The 20,200-nt window shown below is 38.1% G+C and overlaps 1 protein-coding gene across 1 annotated transcript in view; it reads right to left on the reverse strand.

The window, feature by feature from the left end:
• LOC115213081 (Fanconi anemia group J protein homolog) overlaps positions 1–20,200 on the reverse strand; it is a 57,084-nt gene that overhangs the window by 28,262 nt on the left and 8,622 nt on the right. The window contains exons 6-15 of the mRNA XM_029782000.2: positions 19,833–19,984; positions 17,632–17,834; positions 16,549–16,638; positions 15,950–16,043; positions 10,682–10,804; positions 9,852–9,953; positions 7,852–7,987; positions 6,205–6,251; positions 4,385–4,534; positions 2,295–2,452 (exon numbers count right to left, since the gene is read on the reverse strand). Coding sequence (XP_029637860.1) covers positions 2,295–2,452; positions 4,385–4,534; positions 6,205–6,251; positions 7,852–7,987; positions 9,852–9,953; positions 10,682–10,804; positions 15,950–16,043; positions 16,549–16,638; positions 17,632–17,834; positions 19,833–19,984 — 1,255 coding nt within the window. The remainder of the gene's footprint in view (positions 1–2,294; positions 2,453–4,384; positions 4,535–6,204; positions 6,252–7,851; positions 7,988–9,851; positions 9,954–10,681; positions 10,805–15,949; positions 16,044–16,548; positions 16,639–17,631; positions 17,835–19,832; positions 19,985–20,200) is intronic.

Here is a 20,200-nt window from a genome sequence, read left to right on the forward strand (position 1 = left end):
TGGTAAGGAAAGGTGATGCATATGAAGGATAACAGTTGGGCACAGAAATGCCAAGTGATCCAAGTGGAAGAGAAAGACATGAGTAGAAATGAAAGGAGATAAGAGAAGGCTGAATCACATAAAGGAGTTGAAAATGGATCACAACAAGAGGCAAGACATTGTACTAGAGAAGACCCATCCTGCCCACACAACATGGAAAAACAGACATAAAAATGATGATGATGATGATATACATGTACATACATCATCATCACCATCATCATATGTCTACCTAGCAAGCTGGTATGTGTTGGATGATTCAACAAAATCCAATAGCTTAAAGGATTACATCTTGTTCCAATGTCTCATTTTTTGGTATAGCTTCTATGGTTGAGATGCCTTTCTAATATCAGTCACTTTATAGAGTATACAAGGCACCTGCATTAGTGAGGTCACCTTGAAACTCACAAAAAATATACATATCTATATACATACCTATATGCACACAATATGTACATATATGATATATGTTACACAGCAGTGAAACATGAGCAATGACTGCTGAGGACATGCATAGGCTTGAAAGAAATGAAGCTAGTGTGATCCACTGGATATGTAATGTCAGTGTGCATACACGACAGTGTAAGTGCCCTGAGAGAAAAGTTGGACATAAGCAGCATCGGATGTGGTGTGCAAGAGAGACAACTGTGTCGGTATGATCATGTGTTGCATATGGATGAGGACAGCTGTGTGAAGAAGTGTCACACCCTAACAGTGGAAGGATCCTGTAGAAGAAGTAAACCCAGGAAGACACAGGATGAGGTGGTGAAGCACGATCTTTGAATGTTGGGCCTCACAAAAAGAATGATAAGAGACCGAAACCTTAGGAGATATGCTGTGATTGAGAAAACTCGGCAAGTGAAGTGAGATCACAGCCAGGGCTCATGCTAGTGTTGCAAAACCAGCCCATTTAAAAGTACCTTTGAATCGTCAGGCGATATGCTGTGCTTGAGAAGACCTGTTCAGTCAAGTGAAACTGTAGTCGTGGCTAATGCCAGTGCCGCCTGACTGGTACCCATGCTGGGTGCACGTAATAAGCACCATTTGAGCATGGGTTGATGCTAGTGCCACATGACTGGCTCTCCATGCTGGTGGAACATAAAAAGCAACAATTGAATGTGGTTGATGTCAGTGCCCCTTGACTGGCTCCCATGCTGGTGGCATGTAAAAAGCACCCACTACACTCTCCAAGTGGTTGGCATTAGGAAGGGCATCCAGCAGTAGAAACCTTGCCAGATCAGATTGGAGCCTGGTGCAGCCTACTAACTTGCCAGTCCTCAGTCAAACCATCCAACTCATGCCAGCATGGAAAATGGATGTTAAATAATTAAATGATGATGATGATCCTGATATACATATATATAAACATTTTATTACATCTAATACATATATACCCAATAATCTTAGAGCACTATCATAACCCCACCCCACTACAGAGTGCCACATCAAAACCCCATCTATCTACTTTAGTGAAAATAACTTGTCTAGGAAGATGGGCACTCTGAACAAACCTAATAGGGTAGCAATATAGTATGGAGGAGAAGTGGACCCAGCACGGCACAGAGAAGGTAATCAATATTAGTGAAAACTCATAAAAAAACTCAGAGTAGAAGAAACATTTTGTCTTAACACAAAAATCTCTCAGACATGGAACATGATAAAAAAACACTCAGTCCATGTCAAGAAATGGTTGGTAACTGGAAGAGCATCCAAGCATAGGCATGGATGTATGAAATGTGTTCAGACTGCCATACCCCACAGTGAACTGTAGACTGTATAGTGTGGTACCCAACAAGATAAAGGTGTGGATCTAGGAAGTGCTGTGTCCAGACTGTCACTCTGCACATCCCATAATAGACCACAGCATGTCAGAGTGTGTATATAGTGCCCAATAAAGCAAATGCCTGGATGTATAGAGCATTAGTTTTAGTGATCCAAGAGTTATCTATGTGCCCTGGGGCTGCTACATCAAGACCGACTGAAGAAAACACAATAAAATAACAACAATCAAACTAACAAGTATGCTTTACAAGGCCACTCAATCTGTTTGAAATAGCAGAAAATTCTCCCTCACATCATGCACATTACTGTCACAGAAAGAAAGGATATATTGAAATATGTAGTCCTTGATACTCATAAAGACAGGACAGTCCAGGCTGGAAAGCCTTTAATTGAAAGTCTGCAGGTCTGACTGGGAAGTAAATAACAACAACAACAACAAGTGGCAAAGACAACAAAAACTGACCAGTATTTACCGAAAATCTTCTACATTCTTCAGGTCATTCATGTAGAAGTAGGTGAGAGATACTAATAGTTGCTCAAACATCTGGAATGCCGCACTGCTCAACTTTGGGTAAAACATCATCTTTTTCTTTCTTTTTTCTGCTTCATCTCGTATATGTTTGAGGTGTACCTGGTAGTGTTGGTGATGGGAGAGAGAATAGAAGTGGCAACAGTGGTAGGAGTGTTGGTATGTGTGTTGTTGGTGGTATGGGTGTAGGTGATGGCAGTGTTGTTGGTGGTGATAGTGGGAATTGTGGTGTCAGTGTAGTAGTGATGGTAATGGAAGTGGAAACAGTGGTAGTGTTGGTAGTGGTGTTGGTAGTAAGGATGTTGGTGGTGATAGTGTTGTTGTTTGTATTGGAGGTAATGGTGTTAGTAGAGTTGATGGTGATGTCAGTGACATTGGTAGTGTTAGTAGCAGCGTTAGCAAATGCGGTAGTGTTGGTGATGGCAATAATAAAGCAGAGGTAGTGATGGCAGTTATGGTGTTTGTGATCCAGTGGTTGGAGGTTTGGGTGGTGGTGCAACAATGGAAAAGAGGAAAAAAAAAAAAAGAAAAATATTATAATAATAATCATAATAATAATAAAAATGGTTTCAAATTTTGGCACAAGGCCGGCAATTTCGAGGGTGGGGGTAAGTTGATTACACCAACCCCAGTGCTCTACTGGTACTTATTTTATCAGCCTTGAAAGGGATGAAAGGCAAAGTTGACTTTGGTGGAATTTGAACTCAGAACGTAGTGACAGATGAAATACCACTAAGCATTTTGCCCAGCATGCTTACAATTCAACTAGCTCACCACCCTAATAATAATAATCTTTTCTATTATAGGCACAAGGTCTGAAATTTGGAGGAGGGGGATAGTCGATTACATCGACCCCAGTACGCAACTGGTATTTGATTTATTGACCCCCAAAAGGATGAAAAGCAAAGTTGACTTCGGTGGAATTTGAACTCAGAATGTAAAGACAGACGAAATACTGCTAAGCATTTTGCCCGGTGTGCTAACGATTCTACCACCTCACCGCCTTGATAATAATAATAATAATCCTTTCTACTATAGGTACAAGGCCTGAAATTTGGGGGTAGGTGTTAGTCGATTACATCAATCCCAGTGTTTCACCGGTACTTAATTTATCGACCCGGAAAGGATGAAAGGCAAAGTAAACCTTGGTGGAATTTGAACTCATAATGTAAAAGACGGCAAGCTAACAATCCTGCTAGCTCACCACCTAATAATAATAATAATAATAATAATAATAATAATAACAACAACAATAATAATAATTATGTTTCTAATATAGGCACAAAGCCTGAAATTAGGGGAATGATGAATCAATACCATTGGCCCTCGTATTTGACTGATATTTTATTTTATTGATTCCCAAAAGGAAGAAAGACAAAATTGACTAGTGGGATTTGAACTTAGAATGTAAACTGCCAGAATAAATACAAGGCATTTTGTTCAACATTCTAAAGAGTCTGCTAATCCACCATCATTACAATGTTGTTGGGAAGGAAACTATTTACCACAAAGCTATGCCTATATATACTCTTTACTCTTTTCTCTCTTTTTACTCTTTTACTTGTTTCAGTCATTTGACTGCGGCCATGCTGGAGCACCGCCTTTAGTTGAGCAAATCAACCCCAGGACTTATTCTCTGTAAGCCCAGTACTTATTCTATCAGTCTCTTTTGCCGAACCGCTAAGTGACAGGGACATAAACATACCAGCATCGGTTGTCAAGCAATGCTAGGGGGACAAACACAGACACACACACATATATATATACATATATACGACGGGCTTCTTTTCAGTTTCCGTCTACCAAATCCACTCACAAGGCATTGGTCAGCCCGAGGCTATAGCAGAAGACACTTGCCCAAGATGCCACGCAGAGGGACTAAACCCGGAACCATGTGGTTGGTTAGCAAGCTACTTGCCACACAGCCACTTCTGCACCAAATATATGTTTATATATTTTTAAAGTTATATATGGACAGAGATCCATGAAGTCCATAAAAGAGAATGTTTAATTACAACAACCGTTATCACTTACTGATAAGTTGCTTATATCTTTTGGTCCAATCTTCAAGTGAACCAGCTCAGCCACAGCCTCAAAGCCTGACCAAATTTTACTGGCTTGGTTGAAATCAGTCTGTTGGAGATCAGCTGAACGTTTGTGGATGAAGGAATGTAAACTATGCACCTGCAAAGTATGAGAGAGATAGAGGATGTGAGCATGAATGAGTGAGTGAGTGAATGAAAAGGGAGAGAAAGAGAAGTCAGATGTGAATGAGTGTGTTGTGTGAGAAAGACAGAGAAGTAATGGAAGAGTATCTCAGAGCATGTGTATGAGGCAGGGACTTTCTCCATCCCTCAAAATTTCAGGGCTTTGTGCCTTTAGCAGAAAGGATTATAATATTACTATTAATAATAATCCTTTCTACAAGGCCTGAAGTTTTGGGGGAGGGGACTAGTCATTTACATCGACCCCTGTGCTCGACTGGTACTTATTTTATCAACCCTGAAAGGATGAAAAGCAAAGTTGATACCAGCAGAATTTGAACTCAGAATGTAAAGACGGATGAAATGCCACTAAGCAACATGTTAATGATTACCAGATTGCCACCTTAATAACAATCCTTTCTACTCAAGGCACAAGGCCTGAAATTTGAAGGGGAGGGGACTAGTCGATTGCATCAACCCATGCGTTTCACTGGTACTTAATTTAGCAACTCCAAAAAAATGAAAGGCAAAAGATTGGACAAAATCTGAATTAGCAAATCTAGACAGAAGAACTAGTAAGGAATTCAATACGAATGGAGGACTTCAAACAAGAGCAGGAGTAACAAGATTATACTTAACTAGAAAGGCAGATGGAAGAGGATTAATATCATTAGAAGACTGTGTGGAGTTAGCTGGAGTAGTTATAGCTTTCTATGTAGGTAATAATGAAGAAAGTTTATTAAGAGCTGCTAGAATCACAGTAGGACATAGGGAAGCCAAAAAGTCAAACAAGAAGAAAAATTATTTGACTGGTAAGAGCAGGCTTTGCATGGTAGATTCCCAAAGATAGTTGCAGGAAATAGTAGTTGTAAGACATGGTTATGGCTGTAGAAAGGAAGGTTGAAAGGGAGAAGAAAGTTTGTTACCAGCAACACAAAGTCAAGAACTAATTGGATAACAGCCAAGATAGACAAAAGCCAGGTAGATTCCCAATGTAGGTTATGTAAATCAAAAGAGGAAAGTGTTACTAATATAGTAAGTGAATGTAGCATGCTGGTACAGAAAGAATACAAGAAAAGACATGGCAACCTAGGGAGAGTAATCCACTAAGAGGTATGAACATGAACTTAGTAAAGTACTAGAAAGTAAGAAATATAAGACATTGTGGGACCTAAACATTCAGATGGAGAGAGAAATAGAAGTTAGATGGCTTGATTTAGTAGTAGTAGACAAAGAGAATAGAAAGTACCAGATATTTGACTTTACAGTTGCAAATATTGAGAAAGTTAATATGACAGGTATAGAGAAAATAGCAAAGTACCAGGACCTAGCCATTGAGTTACAGAGACAATGTAAAGTGCGAGTAAAATACATCCCTGTAGTTATAGGGGTATTAGGAACTATTCCTGAAGATTTGAACAGATGGATAGAGGAAATAGACATAACACCTAGTTTAGTACAGCTCCAGAAAACAGTGTTATTAGGGACAGCTAGAACACTTAGGAGGGTTCTTGACACTTAAGGTTACTTGTTGTAACCCGATGTTAGTAATTTTTGTTTTCCAACAGTTTAATCTGTTGTGCATATATAAAATAATAACAGTAATGAAATATTGTTGTTGATGATGATGATGATAAAAATTGAACTCACCAAATCTAACAAATACTGGAAATCATTTGTATTTACTTTGCTCCGAACTGATCAGGTCACATCAGGAAAAGAATAAAAAAATAAAAACATAAACATTATTAATATTGCTTTTTGAGTTTTTTTTTTTGAATTTAGAAAAAAATTATATAATTTCATTCCTCAAAAGTAGTTACAAGATAATGATGTTTCTGCTGTTTAGTTGCAAATTGGCTGTCATCCAACTAGTCTAAGATTATAAACAGTTAAGAAATATCTCTTTTTCCAGGATGCTAGACTTTTAAGTGTGTTTACAATATCAGTAGATTTGAACTTAAACCCATCACCTCGTCTATCACCTCACTACCACCTTATGACTCTGGTAACTTTAGCGGAGTTCACTCTGTTGCAAGCATTTGGTCAGGTTTCAATTGGAGGATAGCTTCCTCCCTCCATTCTTGGAGGCCCTTATAATGGGTCATGGACACTACCTTCCCATTTGATTAAGAGATATATTAAAAAAAAAACCTACTCATAACTTACGAATTTGCACATAATAAGAACAGGTGAATTATAACTTTTCAAGGTAGATCTCTTCTTTGAAGATTTAATACCTGTTTTTTGTTTATGCAGACTTTTGTACATTTCTTCCCTGTTTATCAATTACTGGTTTCAAACTTTGGCACAGTGATTTCAGTGGAGTGGGTCAGTCGATTACATCAATCCCAGTGCTCAACTGGTGCTTATGTTACTGACCCCAAAAGGATAAAAGGCAAAGTCGACCTCAGTGAAACTTGAACTCAGGACATAATGATGGATGAAATGCCACTTAACATTTTGCCCGATATGCTAACGAATCTGCCAGCTCACTGCTTTCTCTGTTCATTAATTATCATTTAGCTCAATTGCTGCCTACAAAAGTGAGTCAGTGAAATAGCTTCTACATAGTTTCTTGACCTGCTCAATGTAACAGCTGATTCTCACACAGCAAACACTCTTGTTATCACAAAGCATGTGAGCACACAATGGAATTTTTGTATGGTCATTTAACTGCTTGATATAACAGGCATATCATGAGTATGACTTTACATCGCACCTGGAGAGGCCCTGGTTCAGAGTTCCAGAGTTTGAGGCATGTGGAACCACCTCTTAGCTGCTATTGTTCCCAGGTCTACAACAGCCAAATCTTCTCAAATTACAAACTACCACCATAAAATGAGGTATGAGAAACTGAATAATGTAGTCCAAAGAACCCCCAATAAACATGATGGTCATAGCTAGAATGCCTTTGATCAGCACTGGCCTAGGTCTAAGCAAAAAAAAACAAAAAAACAACAAAAAACAGCAGCAACAATTGCATTTCTGTTAAAGATGATGATGATGATGACAATGATAATGGTGGTGATGATATTGACACTGGTTGTAGATGTGGTGGTAACAATGATGATTTTCAGACTGATTACAACAGTGTTAGTAATGATGATGATGAGGATGAGGATAACATATGTATTCTGTGAGGGGAGGGTGTTACAAGAACATAATCAAACACAGAAAGGAATAAAAAAATTTCGAAGGATATGATCTACCGCTAACTAAATATTTTTTTTAAAAAGCAGGAGGAGCATGATAATTAAGAGGACAATATACAAGTTGGCTTATTAAATTACGTACCTAAGTCAGTTAACTCTTTAATTAGTATTGTTAACAAGGATGTGGTTACTGTGTAGCTGATTGCTTCACGACAAGAGTCTTCAATGTTGTGTCCTTCATCAAGTATCACAATGTTGCCCTTCAAATTAATTTCCATCTGTAGATAAACAAAAAGATATACTATACAAAAATACATAATATATGAGCTAATACTATGTAGATAGAACATATATATATATATTACTCTGTACAATGCCTGTGTGTGAACAGCTGCGTTCCATGGCAGCGAAATGTGGGCTGTGATGGCAGAGGACATGTGAAGGCTTGAAAGAAATGAAGCTAGTATGCTTCGCTGGAGTGCATGTATGACAGTGCGCATGTACAACAGAGCATAAATGTCTTGAGAGAAAAACTGGATATAAGAGGCATCAGATGTAGTGTGCAACAGAGATGAATGTGCTGGTATGGTCATGTGATGTGTATGGCTGAGGACAACTGTGTAAAGAAGTGCCAAGCTCTAACTATAGAGGGAACCTGTGGAAGAGGTAGACCCAGGAAGCCATGGACGAGGTGGTGAAGCATGATCTTCTAATGTTGGGCCTAACAGAGGTGATGGCAAGTGACCGAAACCTTTGGCGATATGCTGTGCTTGAGAAGACTCGGCAAGCCAAGTGAAATAATAGTCATGGCCATTACCAGTGTCATCTAAATGGCACTCGCGGAATTGTAATTGTGACTGTTGCTGGTAGCATGATTTTCAAATGTTGGGCCTCACAAGGCGATGACAAGTGACCGAGACCTTTGGCAATATACTGTGCTTGAGAAGACTCATTAAGCCAAGTGAAGTCATAGTTGTGGCTGTTGCTGGTGTCATGTAAAAAGTACCCATTACACTCTTGGAGTGGTTGGCATTAGAAAGGGCATCCAACTGTAGAAACCATGCCAAATTAGACTGGAACATGGTGCAGCCCTTCAGCTTACCTGTTACCTGTTCCAGTCAAACCGTTTAACCCATACCAGCATGAAAAGCAGATGTTAAATGATGAGGATTTCTAGCAATGTAGGTGCTAACCTGTACAGTCAGTCACAATTAGTGAACTGAATTTTTCCTTTTTGGTTTTATATTGCATATAACTGCCTTTGTTATTATATATATGTGTGTGCTTCTCCGTCCAACCCGTGCTAGCATGGAAAACGGACATTAAACGATGATGATGATAATGATGATATATATATATATATATATTTGTTTTTATCAATGGAACCTGAAGTAGATAAAACTATAAATAATAGTGTATAAATATTGGTTTCAATTTTTGGCACAAGGCCAGCAATTTTCGGAGATTGTGGCTAAGTCGATTACATTGACAACCAGTAATCAACAGGTACTTATTTTATCAACCCCAAAAGGATGAAAGATAAATTCAACCTCAGTAGGTGAAGACAGATGAAATGCTGCTAAGCATTTCACCCGGCATGCTAACAATTCTGCCAGATCGCCACCTTATAGTGTACAAATATTGAGTTAAAAAAACCCTTAAGATTAGAAAAAGTTGAAGTCTACCAGTGGTAGAACATCTGTTGTGTTTACAGAAGTGGATTCAAGTCCCATGGGTAGCCTTCGACTCTTTTTCTTTATCCAAAGGGATTTTTTGCCCCAATGGTTACACGCTACTAGTTATGGCATTATCTGCATTAATTATATACATAGTTAATGAAAATTAAATTGAATTAATTTAAAGCAATGTTTATCCTAAATCATCATAAATCCTTGGTTAGCCATAAATTACTGCTGATCATGAACTCTTAACCACTCAGCAACACTGGCACACATTTATTTTATTGCCACCACTGCAAGAAGAATGACAGGTAAAGCCAACAATATGGGAACTGAACTTGGAATAGATAGAGATGTAACTAGATAAACACTGCCACAACACATTTCATCTGTCACTCTGCTGACTCGATCATCTGCTGCTTTTTTAATGAGAAATTAAAAGGATAGTATTCTTTCAACTTACTATTTTGCGTATTGTTGGGTCCAGTAAATAGTTGTATGGGCAAAATATGATATCTGAGTCCTTCATAAGAGACCGAGTGAGAAAATAGGGACAAGCCTTCATCTAGAATGGTAGGAAAGAAAAAAAATCAAAAAAAAAAGGGTCATTATTAAAAATAAAAGAGAAAATACAAAAACGTGAAATAAAAAATAATAAAAACCCCAACAGAATAAGTACCAAACTTTAAAAAAAAAGTACTGAGGCTGATTTGTTTAATGAAATCCATCAAGGTAATGCCCCAGCATAACCACAGTCTAATGACTGAAACTAGTAGAGGGTAAAGACTCCTTTCAGTCATGAATGACCTGGGGATTGCACCTAGAAAGTTACCCTCCAAGGCACAAGTCTGGGCAAGGTTGTTCATGAAAGACTAGCAGTCACCTATGTATACCAGCCACCCTTCTCTACGTCACCGATGTTATCCAAGTGATAGGCAAAGGCTGATACAGTTTGGCACCAGTGACGTTGCAACTCATTTCTACAGCTGAGTGAACTGGAGCAAAGTGAAATAAAGTGCCTTGCTCAAGAACACAACACACAGCCCAGTCTGGAAATCAAACTCATAACCTCATAATTGTGAACCTTGTGCTCTAACCACTGAGCCACGTACCTTCACGAAACAAATAAAAGATATGATAAAGGACTGGAGCAAGACACAATCCTCTGACTTGTTAGCTTTTGTTGGACCAGCCACCCCATGCTGATATGGAAGCCAGATATTCAATGAGGAGAATGATAACACTGACGATGATGTACAAAAAAAGTAGAATATGAAATATCAGTTTGCTTACCTTCTTACTCTGACATATTTTCACCAGGTCTTCAATGTCCCAAGCAGTTTCCAAACCAAACATTCTTATATCATTTTGTGTAGAGAATCTCATAGCACCGTTAATGTAATGACATTTCTGGTGCTGGATAAGGGAAAGAAAGAAAATAAAGAGAAAAATAATAAAGAAGTTCATCAGATGATTCAATGGGTTAGCATTAAACAAAATAATAAGCATAACAGGCAACATCACTTCAAAATCTTCTCCTGGTAAACTTTGCTTTTACCCCTCCAGAATTTGTATATTTTTGTCAAAATTAGAATCAGCAAAATCAACAGAGCCTCAGACAAAACATATTGATTAATTATGTCACTTTATGATCTGAGTTGGATTCTGTTGACATCATCTTTATTATTCATTATTCCAAGGTTGATAATATAATGTAAAATCCAGTTTGCATAGATTGCACTTTGGTAACAGCTAGATGAATGAATTAATTATTATTGTGGCCGTTGCCAGCCTTGCCTGGCCCCCGTGCCGGTAGCATGCAAAAAGCACCACCCAACTGTGTCCGTTGCCAGCGCCGCCCCGACCGGCCTCCGTGCCGGTGGCACGTAAAAAGCACCATCCGATCGTGGCCGTTGCCAGCGTTGGCTGGCCCCTGTGCCGGTGGCACGTAAAAAGCACCATCCGTCCGTGGCCGTTTGCCAGCCCCGTCTGGCACCTGAGCGGGTGGCACGTTAAAAGCACCAACTACACTCACGGAGTAGTTGGCGTTAGGAGGGCATCCAGCCGTAGAAACACTGCCAGATCAGACTGGGCCTGGTGCAGCCTTCTGGCTTCCCAGACCCCAGTTGAACCGTCCAACCAAGGGGATTGATGATGATGATGATGATGATGTGTTAAGTAGCATGGTCATCATCATCATTTAATGTCCACTTTTCCATGCTTGCATGAGTGAGACAGAATTCGTTGAGGCAGATCTTCTATGGTTTGATGCCCTTCCTGTCTCCAATCCTCACCTGTTTCTAAGCAAGGTAATATTTCCCCATGGCCTGTCATGTTTTACACAGCAGGTTGAAAAAGAACTACATTGCTTGTAATGATGGTGATGCTCCTTTACAACAATCATGTGATGTAAAGACAAGGGTACAAACAATAACACAAAAATATATATATGAGAAGACCTACTGAGTCAAGTACATCAACATCAAAATAAATATGAAATGGAAATTGTCGTTGTGATACCTGTGCCGGTGGCACCTAAAAAGCACCATCTGAACGTGGCCGATGCCAGCGCCGACTTGACTGGCTTCTGTGCTGGTGGCACGTAAAAAGCACCAACCAATCGTGGCCACTGCCAGCCTCCCCTGGCACGTAAAAAGGACCCACTACACTCATGGAGTGGTTGGCGTTAGGAAGGGCATCCAGCTGTAGAAACACTACCAGATCAGACTGGAGCCTGGTGCAGTCTCCTGGCTTCCCAGACCCTGGTCGTACCATCCAACCCGTGCTAGCACGGAAAACGGATGTTAAACGATAATGATGATATATATATATATAAACTAGCAGTATCGCCCGGCGTTGCTCGAGTTTATAAGGGAAATAACTATATAAGCATTTTTAGAGAGTTATAGCCAAAAAATAGCAAAAAATGCATTAAAAATGGAAAAAATATGATGGTAAATTTTTTTTTAAATCGTTGACTCATCGTAGACATTTTTAGAGAGTTACTTCCCTTATATAATAGCGAAAAAATGCATTAAAATGGAAAAAAAAAACGATGGTAAATTTTTTTTTAAATCGTAGACTCATGTAGACGCTTTCTTAGCCATTTCTGTTTTGGTGTCTTCAAGCCATGAAGTCGTTGTTCTAAAAGAACGCTGGTCTCCTTGACAACGCATTACGACGTTGATTTCCTTACACTCCCTTCCCCACAGGTGCAGGTGTGAGCGTGGACGCCAACTCCGCCGCCATCGACACACGAAAAATTATGCATTAAAATGGAATAAAAAATGATGTTAAATTATTTTTAAAATCGTAGACTCATCGTAGACGCGCGCTAATACTCAGACGGGCTCGATATGAATCACGACTATAAGCTACCCGAATTTGGTTAAACTGCACCGCAAAATGTGGGAGTAGTTAGGAATCTAAATCGAAGGGGACAGACACTCACACAACTACAGTTTTATATATATAGATATACATAGCGCAGTAGTGGTGAGATGTGACAGCAAAGAAAGCATACATTCACTCTCTGCATGCAATTAGACTCGGAAAGTTCGTGAGGAACCCATTGACCCAATTTGCTGACTTTTCCGATAGCACACAGGTCTCAATGAATGGTTGAATGACCAAATCCAAGCTTCTCTGCTAGTTCCTCAACAGTTACGATGAGATTTTGTTCCACCAGGGTTTTCAGGATGTCCTTGTCGAGTTCTACAGATCTTTCAGGATGAGGCTCGTCTTCTAGGCTGTAGTTTATGGCTTGGAATTTCTGGAACCACCATTGACACTGCCTTACGCTTATTGTCCAATCCCCATATACTGCATTAATATTTCTTGTACTTTCCGTTGCGTTGTTGTCTTTATTGAACTCATAAAGCAAAATATGCCAAATATGCTCCTTTGTTACTTCCAACATAGCTTTGAAAAAAATAGCTGTTAAAATCGAAATGCACTCTTCAAAACTTGCACTATGAATAAGGACAAGATAAAATTACTACCTGCTTTTATAGCAAGTTAATATAAGTAGTTTATCCCATTCCCCTCTGACATTTAGTTCAAGCTGTTGAAAAAACCGCATTATTATATATACATACATACATACATACATATACACACACACTCTCTCTCTCACACACATGCACACATTTATATTCTGTTATTCTTTTATATGTTTCAGCCTTGAGGTTGTGGCCATGCTGGATCATGTGTGTGTGTGTGTGTGTGTGTGTGTGTGTGTCTATCTGTCTGTCTGTCTGTATGTATATATGTATATGTATGTGTGTGAACAATAATATTTTCAACAGATGTGTTGCAAATGTATCTGATTGTTCTCAAGCTTCAATACTGTGTGTGTGTGTATGTGTGTGTGTGTGTGTGTGTATGTATGTATATGTATGTATGTATGTATATGTATGTATGTGTGTGTATGTATGTGTGTGTGTATGTGTGTGTGTGTGTGTGTATGTATGTATGTATGTATGTATGTATGTATGTATGTATGTATGTATGTATGTATGTTTACTTTATTACTAACACAAGCCACTACAGTTATTTAATGTAAAGTCTTCCTCAAATCACTCTCTCTTGCTATTTACTCTCTTCCAAGAACATTTTCACTCACTCTTATGTCTTAGCTTCCCATACATTTTACTCATGTATCTATCAGCGTCATAGACAGAAACAAATATTACATCGCCATCGTCACCGCATTCTATTGTCTACCTGTCAACACACTGAATTACTTTCACTTTATTCGTAGCACACTGTGTGTGTGCGTTTGCGTGTGCTGTAAACCAGACTAAGAAAAGCATTTGACATACACACCAGAATGTGAGTTTTCTGTAAATTTTGCTTAATTGGAGTTTAAATTTTAAAAACTGGACCTGGCATGACCCGATGCATTCTACTCTTAAAAATGCTAGGTAAATTGTAATTGAAGAAATCCTATATTGTAGATTTCTATAAGTTACAAAGGGAGGCAGATAAAATCTGCCTTTTATAATAAGAGATATATATACATACATGCATACATATATTTATACATGCATGCACATATATACAGTGGTAATATTTATCCCCACTTAAATGTGGATGTTATATCAGAACAAACTATACTGCGATAGTCACCATGGCAGGTACGGGCTTCTTTCAGTTTCCATTGATCAAATCCACTCACATGGCTTTGGCAGGCTAGGCATTTTTGTCTGAAGTACAAATGATTCTGTCAGCTCACTGCTTGAATAATAGTAATGATAATAATAATTCTTTCTACTACAGGTACAAAGCCTGATTTTTTGTTAGGTGAGGACTAGTCAATTACACTGATCAACCCTAGTGCTCAACCAATATTTATCTTATCAGAAGGGCAGCAAGCTGGCAGAATTGTTAGCATGCCAGGCGAAATGCTTAGCAGTATTTCGTCTGCCATTACGTTCTGAGTTCAAATTCCGCCGAGGTCGACTTTGCTTTTCATCCTTTCGGGGTCAATCAAATAAGTACCAGTTACACACTGGGGTCAATGTAATTGACTTAATCCCTTTGTCTATCCTTGTTTGTCCCCTCTATGTTTAGCCCCCTGTAGGCGATAAAGAAATAAATATTTATCTTATCAGAAGGAAAGTGGCAAGCTGGCAGAAACATTGGCACAATGGGTGAAATGCTTAGCGGTATTTCGTCTGTCTTTACATTCTGAGTTCAAATTCCTCTGAGGTCGACTTTGCCGTTCATCCTTTTGGGGTTGATAAATTAAGTACCAGTTGCATACTGGGGTTGATCTAATCGACTGGCCCCCTCCCCAAAAATTTCGGGCCTTGTGCCTAGAGTAGATAAGAATATTTATTTTATCAACCCTGAAAGGATGAAAAGGAAAGCCAGCCTTGGTGTAATGAACTCAAAACATAAAACTGGAAGAAAAGCTGCTAAAAATTTTGTCTAGCATGCTAACAATTCTGCCAGCTCACCAATCTTCATAGTAATAATAATAATAATAATAACGATGACGACGATGATAATAATGGTTTCAAATTTTGGCACAAGACCAGCAATTTTGGGGGAAGGGGGCTAGTCAATCCCATTGCCTCCCACCCAGTGCTCCATGGCAGAATTTGAACTCAGAATGTAAAAACAGAAAATATGCCACTAAGCAATTTGTCTATCATGCTATCATTTCTGCCAGCTTGTTGCCTTAATAATGTCTCACTTCAAAAAAATGCTCAATCTCAAGAAATAGTGTTAAGACACACTTGAAAAAGGATTAAAAGACTTATATCTCAACAAAAAGGAAGAGAAGTAACTCACCCAAAAGAAAAAAACACAAAAACTGAGGCATCTGAGGAAAAAGGGATGAAAAAAACACAAGAAAAAGAGCCACATTTCAAGACTAAGGGGATAAAAATAACCCATACAAGGAGAAAAAAACATGTGAGCCTACTTTCAGAAAAAAGAGGGAATAAATGTAACCCACATTAAAAAGGGATCAAGGTAACCTATACAAAAAGTGATCTCACAGGAAAAAGTGTTGTGATACACTTAAAGAAAAAGGGGTTATAGGTTACCTACCTCAAGATATTCTTTACAGGCCTCATTTATGGATGGTTTCGATCTTACTTCTTTGTTAATACACAGGTTTTCTCGGCTTGATAAGATACACATCCTGAAATAGGGATTTGGTTAATGTTTGAATAACACAGATGTTCACACATTTTATAAAACACACAAAGTAATTCACACATGCACAGAGTTATTCACACACCTCATGACATACACAAACATATGAACTAGTTTCAAGTTCAAATCAATTAAGAGTATTTCATTTTTGTGTCTGAGCATTGCACTTAATTCTACACATGCTTCAATTTACTTTATTACCAGAGCTGTGAGAGACAAGTAACATATCCTGAGCAGATTTAGATTTATCTCTGTTTGAGGACATCTACCAGGTCACCAAATCTACTGAAATAGCAGCCACATGTAACTCAAATTAGAATCCTACCATTTTGATAAGGACACTTTAGACAACGTAGTACTACAGTCCATAATAAGGTAGGATGGCCATAGTTAGAATGCCTCTGATTTAGGTCTCATTAATCAGATTTGATCTGAAACTAAACAACTACCAACAGATTACAAACATATACCACTCTTTGAAGATCACATACTTCACATTTTTATACTGTGTTTCCTTCAGTTCTCCAACAATCTGTTTGATCTGCTTGTGAGTTCGTGTGCCAAAGAAAATCTTTGGTACCCTAAAATAATGTATAGAGAGAAAAAGAGGGTGAGAAAAGATTGGATTGCTGTACATGAACAATGTTATAGAGAAAGTTATGTATGATAGAGATGGAGGCCTTAGAATGCTTAGTATCTGTTTATTCACATTTATTCATTTATTATTAAAAAGACAAACTGTCATACTTGTTAGGATATCTGACAAAATGCTTAATGGCATTTCTTCCAACTCTTTACATTCTGAGTCTAAATCCTGCCATGATCAACTTTGCTTTTCATCCTTTTGAGGTCAATGTAATCAATTAAACTGCACCTTTGAAATCCTTAATGCAATGGACAAAAACCTTAGCAGCATTCCTTCTGGCGCATAATGCTCTGAGTTCAAATTCAGCCTAAGTGAAATTTGCCTGTAATCTTTCCAGGGTCAAGAAAAAAAAGATGTACCAATGGAGAACGGACGTTAAACGACGATGATGATGATGACCAATGTAATCAAATGACCCCACTCCCTCTAAAATTACTTGCCTTGTGCCAAAATTTGAAACAGTCATTATTATTTCTTTTTATTATCATCAAATTTGGAACGTTGTGATTGCAAAACAAATATCTTAACCATTAAGTTTTATTGCACCTAGGCTGACATGATACACTGCATAGTTTGCAATAACTGTGGTGAATGATGTATTGGTAGCACCATTCACAAACTGCACATCTACAATAAGGAGCACATCTATACAAATGCCTCTTCCATCCAAAAGAAAAAAAAATTGAAGAGATGTCACAAGGAGATTGTAGTTATTATAAAGGTCACAGAAAGAAATACTGGAAATTTATAGATTAAAGAAATCACCCTGGTTAAAAAATTTAATCTGTTTATAAATAACAAACATAATCTACATTACATTGATTGGCTGATTAAGAAATTGGATAACATAGTCCTGGACATATGATTGAGGCCAACCTAGGTCTAAACAACAATGAAGTATGTCAAAATATAGGAAACACCAATTTACCTCATTTTTTTAGATGCATTTCCATTGCTTCCGTCACACTGGCAAAAACATCTGTCACACTCTGTATAGCTGAGTTCCTGCTCGTCGATATCACATCCTTTAGAATCACTGCACTCCCCACAACCATCAACAATTTCTTTGTCAGTTTCCTGGGCATTTTCATACTCAATGGTAACATGGCTTCGACTTGATTTTGATGAAGTCTGAGGGCGATGACAGACACAAAAAAAAAAACATAGAGAATAAAATAAAAAAGCAGCCAGCAAAGAAATTTGTCTTCGTTTACTCAACCTATTAGAAATAAAAGCCAAATGTTTCTGAAATCACACTATGCATTACATGAAAGATACATTAAATAATATGATCCTGAGTTGAAAATATGTTTGTAGGATTATAGCTGACTTGGAGTTAAATAACAACAGTGACAAAATAACAGATCAGTTACTAAGGTAGAGATCAGCTGATAATGCAATCAGTTAGTTTGGTGGCTCGTAAATATGGCTTTCAGATTTTCTTGCAGTTTAGCTTTTCCACACTGTTCTTATAAGAAGTTATTATATGAATGCACAATGATATTTAACACATTTGTGTAAACTCAAATATGGGAAGACCTGTCACTATGGAAATAGTCTCGGGGAAATTTTTCCTCTTACAGATGTAAAAATACATTGGGCTATAAATGATGGCATTGAATCATAATCATTTAACATCTGCTTTCCATGCTGGTATAGGTTGGACAGTTTGACAGGAGCTGGCAAGCCAGAGCGCTATACCAGCTCCAGTTGTCTGTTTTGGCATGGTTTCAACAGCTGGATGCTCTTCCTAATGCCAACCATTTTACAGAATGTAAGGAGTGCTTTTATATGGCACCAGCATGTGAATGGTAAGGTATAGTCTAATGGTGATTTAGCTTTTGTTTCTATCAGTGACTATGTTGTGTATGCTATGTCCATTTTTATAACTGCTTAGATGGTGTTCATTGTCTTGAACATCCTCTTTAATTTCTATGTAACAGAGTAAGTGATATTGTGCACTCAATACTGGCCACCCATTTTTGGCATCACTCCCTATCCATGGTAAAGTCTACTGCCTCATTAAATCTAATATTGTATCTTACTCATTATCTTCAGAAATATGTCTTTGAAAATTTGATGTAGTTATTTATTGACTGGTTGGTTAGTAGTTGTAATTAGCATTATGGTTGGTTAATGTAATGCCTAGTAGATGTCACGGGTCAGTTGGCACTGTGGCTAATTAATGCAACTGGTTAGTTAATGTTGTGGTCAAATGAATACAGTAGCTAATGGATATTACTGGTCAGCTGCTATTGTGGCCAGTTAATGTGACTGGCTTGTTAGTGTTGTGGTGAAGGTAATGTAATGGTCAATTAAATTACTAGACAGTTGGTATTGTGGCTTGTTAATAGAATATGTACCCTTCCAACATGAAGAGTACAATTCACACAGTGGTCTCTTAACTGTAGAGGTTAAGTAGTACAAGGGTCAATAAGGTTGGTGGTGATATAACAGGGCTTAGAATGAAGGTACCTAATATACAGCTGGGTAGATTGCAGTAATAGAGTGTCTTGGGCAAGTGCACACAGTACAATGGTTGAAGCAGGACATGGAGGTATCAGTTATACAGCTAGGCAGACTACAATAAGTAGTGTGTTTTGTCTGAAGAGACACAACACAATGGCTCAAGCAGGAAGTATTGCTACCTCTTATGTAAGCAAGGTAGATTATGGCAAATAGTGTCTCATTTAAGGAGATATAACACAATGGGTGTAGCAGGTCGCAGTGGTATCTGTTATACAGTTACATAAGTTATGGTAAGTAAAGTGCTTTGTTTAAGGAAACACAACACAATCACTGTAGAAAGGAGATTGTTATAAGTAGTGTTTTATCTAAGAAGACAAGTGGTAAGTGAAGTTAACAGTGGGATGTGGAAAAATTATCAGTGTTGTTGTATCACTGAATAATGGGTGCTTGGATTAAGTTGTGCCACATTCCTACTAAATAAATTCTATTAACTCTTTCAAATCAGTCCAGCAGTTAAATATTGGAGAGAAGATTAAAAAAAACATCACAATTTTTCCAGCTACAATATAGAGATGACTTTGCAATAAACCTTGTAAACTGATTGTCGATGGTTGGAAGGAGAAAATGTTGAGGTGTAATAGAATGGTAGCAGTGCTTCACCTGTGCAGTATGTCGTGCCTTTACGATCTCTGAGAAATCTCTGAAATCATCATCATCTTGTTGTGAAGATGTTTTCTCAGCCTTTTCTAGGACATCAGCTTCCTTGTTACAACAGGTTGTCTCCTCTTCCTCAATACTGGTCTTGCACTGTTCTATAGAAACAGTAAGATAACAACAACAGTTGCATTAGTGTTAATATATTCAAAGTCCAGGGCATTAAAAAAACTATTGAGAAATTAAAATGCAATGAGTTTAATGACTATTACTGGTAATTTCATTTTTTTAAGCAAATATAGGAGACAACTCTAGATAGGTTCTGATCTTATTCTGACCTCATCAGTAAAGCATACCCTTCACTATACAAACTG

The sequence above is a fragment of the Octopus sinensis genome, linkage group LG6 (assembly GCF_006345805.1).
Source record: "Octopus sinensis linkage group LG6, ASM634580v1, whole genome shotgun sequence".
Classification (NCBI taxonomy): Eukaryota; Metazoa; Mollusca; class Cephalopoda; order Octopoda; family Octopodidae; genus Octopus; species Octopus sinensis.